We start from the raw sequence: 6,636 nt of genomic DNA on the forward strand, positions 1-6,636 counted from the left end.
GTATTGTTATGTTGTGAACAGCCCTGTGATCTTCAGGTGAAGGGCAGTATTCAAATGCTCACTTCATTTATTTATAAAAGCATCTCTATACCAGGCCTTTCATAAAATACCAGCCTGACGTACAGCAGTAGAAAAACATAAAAGCCATTACAAGTGGTGCAAATTGATTGTGAAAACGACTAGCTCCTCGAAAAAGAATTTAACAACTGCACGGTCCTGTCAACACAAAAGAAATATTCAAGGGATGACTGAAAGTCAAAAGTGAGGAAGCTCTGCTGGAAGAGTCTTCCACAGCATGGGACCAATGACTCCAAACGCCTGAATTCTGTAACACGGTAGACAAGTGACAGCATTCCTCTGGATGATCTCAAAGATCCTGCTGGGATATTCTTGCCTTATTTATGGGCATCAGGAAGGAGCAAGCATGAAAGCTTCAGAATACCACCAGCCTTCCAATTGCAAGTCAATACAGCTATATGTGTACATGCAGAAACGGAAGCTGCTTCTCAGATTTTCAACATGTTCCCCTGTTTTTGTTTTAAAGGTAAAGGGACCCCTGACCATTAGGTCCAGTCGTGGCTGACTCTGGGGTTGCGGCGCTCATCTTGCTTTATTGGCCGAGGGAGCGTACAGTCATGTGGCCAGCATGACTAAGCTGCTTCTGGCAAACCAGAGCAGCACACAGAAACGCCGTTTACCTTCCCGCCGGAGTGGTACCTATTTATCTACTTGCACTTTGATGTGCTTTCGAACTGCTAGGTTGGCAGCAGCAGGGACCGAGCAACGGGAGCTCACCATGTCGCAGGGATTCGAACCGCTGACCTTCTGATCGGCAAGTCCTAGGCTCTGTGGTTTAACTCACAGTGCCACCCATGTCCCCTGTTTTCGTTTTAGGAACACCTTTAAGTCCCCTGCCCCAGGACTACTGGATCACAGTTTAAGAACCCCAACACTTACCCATACATGAGCCAGAAGATAATAACATCAGCTCTGAATTTGGGCCACTTTCTAACACATAAGAGGAATAGTTCAGGTTTCTATTAAAATACAGCTGCGTAAAGATACGCCACTACATGAAACCTATCATGCAACAGTGAGGTGTTGATTTCCTAGATCTCAGTGAGATGTTCATTGAAAGAAGATAATAAGCCTTCAGAGACTTAAGTGAAAGACAGCAATTATTGTCTGCAATTCTTATGTTCATATTTATTCATCCCACTATGGTTTTGCTTGTCATCGCATTTCTATCCCACCTTTCCTTCCATATAACTGTTGAGTATCATTTTAAAACTAAAAATCTTCAGTTATCAGCTGAAAAAGTTCGTTCACAATACAACGCCACTGCTGGCATTTGTCTCTCAATACTGGAAACATCCCATTGCCCATTCCACATTAAAGGTCTATTAATTTATCATTAAATGACCCAGCAGATCTGTGATTTCCAGGGGTGAAGGAGAGAATGAAACAGTCAGATACCATGGAACTAAAAATCTAGCTCTACAAGACCAAGTAGATCTTTAAACTGTTTTCTCTAGTGCACAAGAGCAGCCCTCACCTCTCGTGCTGTATGGTGAATGGCCTTTGAAATGGAGGGAATTTTCAAAAGAAATCGGAAGTGGAGATCAGTTGGAGCAAAGGTGACTTGTAGTGCTGTCCCTGCCATTGGGCAGAGGAATCTGGTGTCATGAAAGGACAGGAAGTTGCTGGATGTTTAAGTCAGTGTTATATTTTTGCTCCGAAGGAGAGGCATTGGTAGGATACCTCAAGTGCCAAAATATATTGTGCACCTTGCCCTGAAGGGGGCATCATTTGCTGCTCCCCTGTCTCTGCCCAGGCCTGGTGACTTGGGGCTAGCAGAAGACCTTTGGCAAACTAAGAGAAAAACAGGGCTCACTAAACAAAGGCATGCACAAAAATGCTTAAAGTAGCAGTTGCCAAAGAAGATCACACACTCAAATAGCTACTTCTTAAAATTCAGATAAGCCCTACTCCTTACTCTTTCAACATACATAAATGTAAAAAAAGGTAAAGGGCCTCTGGACGGTTAAGTCCAGTCAAAGGCGACTATGGGGTTGCGGCACTCATTTTGCTTTCAGGACAAGAGAGCCAGCATTTATCCACAGACACCTTTCGGGTCATGTGGCCAGCAGGACTGAACCACTTCTGGAGCAATGGAACACTGTGACAGAAACCAGAGCACATGGAAATGACGTTTACCTTCCCGCCGGAGTGGTACCTATTTATCTACTTGCATTTTTGGCGTGCTTTCGAACTGCTAGGTTGGCAGGAGCAGGGACCGAGCAACGGGAGCTCACTCCATTGCGGGGATTCGAACCACTGACCTTCTGATCGGCAAGCCCAAGAGGCTCAGTGGTTTAGGCCACAGCGCCATCTACATCCCCATACAGAAATGTAATAGGGATCGGGTTATGGGTCTTAAAACATTTCCAAATCTATAATTAAAGTGAAACAATTAATTAAAGTGGAACTGCACAATTCACAGACAGATTCACCTTTATAGTTGCCAGGTTTCTTTCATGGCAGACCTTTATGGCTTTTTTGTGGTTCCTGGCACATTGATAAACCAACGAGAAAAGCTACATCAACTCCTTTCCAGCATTTCAAGCTGCTGCTGCAAAAAATTCCAGAGCCCTGGTAGGAATAGAAGCTGGCAACCCCACCTATGACTCTTTGAATGAGGTGAGACTTTGTCATGGGACACCTTCAGCAGTGCCATGAATGCGCATCATCCCAGCAATGCTAAATGAGTTAAAACTGACCACTTCAACACATCCAAAGAGCAGGCAGAGTCCGCTGCTCCTCTGTTGTTTATGAATCTGCACTCAAGGCCAATGCACCTCGCTACACTGGCAGAACCTAACAGTTTTACAGTTCCAAGGGCAGAGAAATAACAACATGTTTCTGCAAGCTATATTTTATACTGGTTGCATCCAAACCCCTGCTTGTATGAGTGGGAAGCATTTTCTGACTGCTGATCCACCCTCCATCAGCAGACTCCTTCTAACTGTCTCCCTCCTTTATTTAAGACACACACTCAAGATCATGTCACGTAGTTGTCATGCCATCACCCGCTTGTATTTTAATGAACAGCTCACATTTGAGGATTTCCACCCAAACCAATTTGTTACAGCAGCAGTTTTTTAATTATTGTTTTTTAGCAGAACTTCCTCTTTGCCTTTAGAAGCTTGCAGAGATTTCGCAGGGGAAACTTCTTCTGGCATAGAAATATAGGCTACGTACACAAGACATTTTATTCTCAAAACAAAAAAGACTGGGTACTTGCTTGTTTTTTCTATGTTGTCCTAGATGGACACACTGTGGGGTAATGCAGAATCAATTTGAAAATAAAATTAAAACAGATGTAGGCAGTCCTGGCCATTGGGGGCTGTATATGCACCTGCCCAATGGCATTGCAGGTGGGGATATACCAAGATCACAATGGCCACTTCCTTCCTCATTCAGCTGGGGCATGTGCAGAGAGGAAAAGGCATGGATGACCTACTAAAGAGAGTTTTTTCAAATGTGCATCCACTGATCACACTCACCCTTGTGGAAGACAGACCCCTAGCATCAAGCCAGCTTGAAAGCAGCATGTTGTGGATGAGCATGAATGATGCTGGCTTGGAAAAAAATACATTTTTTCCTGCTACAAATGGGATACCCAGTCATTCCTAGATTTCTGGGAGCTTGCTAATGCTAAACCTCCAGAAGCAGAGCCAGGAAAAGCTGACAACCAAGTCTAGAACAGGGTTTCCCAAACTTGGGTCTCCAACTGTTTTTAGACTACAACCTCCATCATCCTTAGCGAGCAGGACCAGTGGTCAGGGATGATGGGAATTGTAGTCCCCAAAAATAGGTGGAGACCCAAGTTTGGGAAACCCTGGTCTAGACTATGTTATCTTCAGACTCGGGCACTTTTAACCCAAACATGCATTTGGGGCCTCATTTCTTAATCTTTTGCTCTACATTTGCATGGCGGTGTGCTCCTGTACCCACCTTAGATCAGGTAGTGATCCCCTAGTGGTCTGAACAACTTTCAAGATGCCTTGTCATTTCAAAACAAAAAAATGGTTTGCGGGCTATGAGGGCAGCAACTGGTGTGTTTTTCAACATCTTAATTAGGGCATGATTTTTTGAAAAATAAAATGCATGGCGTTCTTCAGTTTGCTGTACCAGTATGAAAACTTTAGTGGCTGTGGTGTTTAATAAGGAATTCAATGCCCACGAGGCATTAGCAACCTGTTTTGATTCATATAAATACATATATATACCTATGGTTATACTGTGACTGCAACAAACTCCTTGACTTAACAAAATTTATGTAACACTTGTTTGTAATAAAACCGCTAAGCGAGTTTCCAAGATGTCTTAAAATTATCAACAAGAAACAGTTAAAAAACAACTAATTTTAATTATTTTAAAATGTTTTAACAGTAAAATATATTTAAACATGTCAACATCAACACGTCTGGGTGAGCTTGATGTCCTCATTTCATCTCTAAACTCAGCATCCATCATAGGATACCTCAACTGCAACATTCTGTCCGTGGCAACAAGGACCCAGACTCTAATTAGGTGAAAAGGGAACATTTCCGCTGTTGTGTCTTCTCCTGTTGCAAGACACTGCTATTGAAAACACAATTCTGGAAGAAAGCCTGCCTTCTGTGCAACTTTTAATAGCCATCTGAGGTCTGGACCCACGACACCCTAAGAGCCACATTAAGACATAACGCTCCAACCGCTTCCTTACCAAGACCCAAAACAAAAATGCTTTCTTTAAGAATGCAAAACTCGGTTACAAAAACAAAGCCCTAGATTGGTCCCACACCCAGCTCAAAGTTTAGGATTGCAGACTAGGTGGTTAAATGCGGACAGTGATAAGTAAACAGCCATTTTTATTTTTTCTAACTGCCAAGTAAACATGCTTAGGATCAGGTTGTAAATTAAAAGTTACCAGTTTTTAAACGGCCCGCTCCCACTTAGGCTCAGGAGCCTACCCTGCAGAAATTTAGCAGGGGAAACTCATCCTGAACTTCGTTCCAGAAAAATAGCACCTATTGAATTTCTGCGCGCCAGCCAACAACTTTCCTTTTAAATGCAGTATAGAAGAAGTCGATCATGGCAGGGGCAAGCCAAGGAGAAGGGAGATTTGGAAACAAACCTCCCTCTAAATGGCATTATTCTGAAGGGGCAGGTTGCAGGATTGCAAGCAGGGGAAAGTATCCAAATAAGTTTTACTCAGAGTAAACCCAATGAAATTAAGGAACCTAAGTCAACTCCATAAACGTCAATGGGTCTACGAGCAGCGCTAGAGACACCCAAACATCTTTCCTTCGCCCTCCTACCATCCCTTGCGTGTTTACTCCGAAGTAAACCCCGCTGCTTTCCATTCAGATGTTCTATCCCCTAATAAACGAGAAACCCAACTTGCTTATGACTCATCCCGAGGGGTGACTGATCAAGTTCTTCAAACGTGAGTTAGCAACAGGGCTATAAAGGGAAACAGTGTTGGCATTCCAATATATTAGTTCCTCTTTCCTTTATTTCAAGGAAAAAAGTCAGTACCAGCAAGGTTGGAGAAGGAAAACATACGTTCACACACACACACAAACACACACAAACACGCCAGCCGGCAGGTTTTGGCACTGCTGCCATGCGACCCTCGAGCACCGCATCTGCTTGCAAAGCAAACGCACAAATATTTGCAAAAAGCGCATGCAAAAGGCAGGGGGAAAGCCTGCCATATTAGCCCCAAACCGGACTGGAAAAAGCCCCGTGCTGCGCTGGCAGCCCTACCGCCTGCGGAGCTCGCTTCCTCCAGCTGGGCAGAGATGCTGGCCACTCTCCGGGCGTTCATGGCTGGCGGCGGCGTTGGAAGCGCCCGGCGCGCAACGGGCAGACGGAGGAGCAGCGAGCAGGCGGGTCCCGCGTCGGCTGGAGCCTCTGTGTGAGAAGATTCCAGGGCAGCGTCTCTATCTCGGCAACCCCCACCTTTTTGGGGGGGTGGGGAGGGCAAGCGGCGGGAGGACTCACGAGGGAGCTTCCTCCGTTCACCTCGCCGCGCGCAAAGACCTCCTGCCCACCCCCGGCTGCTGATTCACTTGCGCAAGGGGCGAAATCCGTGGAAGGGGAAAGGAAGCACGGGGGAAGTGGCTAGGCAGAGAGGCTAGGAGGATCCTAACCAGCCGAGGAGTGTGTGGGTTTTTACTCGGAAGTAAAGCCCCGCAGGACTTAACTTCGCAGTCCTTCAGAAGGGCGTCCCGAGTTGGTGCGCGCAGAGGAGTGGGCCCCAAGGCTGCGATGCTTACTCGGAAGCAGGAGCGCTTGAGGGAGCGCGTGGGGGCAAGCCTGAACCCCCTTTCCTGAAAGGAAGCCCGGTGATTTTTAGCGGAGCTGTGGGATCATCGAACTAAAACCTCAGCCAGAAAAATCAAGACCCCCATTCATTCCTCCCTCCCTCCTTCCTTGGCTGTCGCGCATCAGACCCACCTTCTTCTGCTGGCTACTGTGGTTTTAACAGCTGTGTGACAGGTAGACATCCCACTGGTGCACCTTTCCCGCTTCCTAAATTGCAGGGTGGAAGGTTGCACCTGTTGACTTTCTGTTGGAGAAATC

At 45.7% G+C, this 6,636-nt stretch overlaps 1 protein-coding gene across 2 annotated transcripts in view; it reads right to left on the reverse strand.

Moving 5' to 3' along the window:
• The window catches only part of KCNIP4 (potassium voltage-gated channel interacting protein 4), a 406,334-nt gene extending 400,226 nt beyond the window's left edge, over positions 1 to 6,108 (reverse strand). The window contains exon 1 of one of the 2 annotated variants that reach the window (XM_083460627.1): positions 5,818 to 6,108. In XM_083460627.1, coding sequence (XP_083316753.1) covers positions 5,818 to 5,878 — 61 coding nt within the window. In that variant the 5' untranslated portion in view covers positions 5,879 to 6,108. The remainder of the gene's footprint in view (positions 1 to 5,817) is intronic. The other variant, XM_083460632.1, reaches the window with a different exon arrangement.
• Between the last annotated feature and the right edge of the window lie 528 nt (positions 6,109 to 6,636).

Source organism: Podarcis liolepis (genome assembly GCF_965112155.1).
Source record: "Podarcis liolepis genome assembly, chromosome: 9".
In the NCBI taxonomy this organism is placed as follows: domain Eukaryota; kingdom Metazoa; phylum Chordata; class Lepidosauria; order Squamata; family Lacertidae; genus Podarcis; species Podarcis liolepis.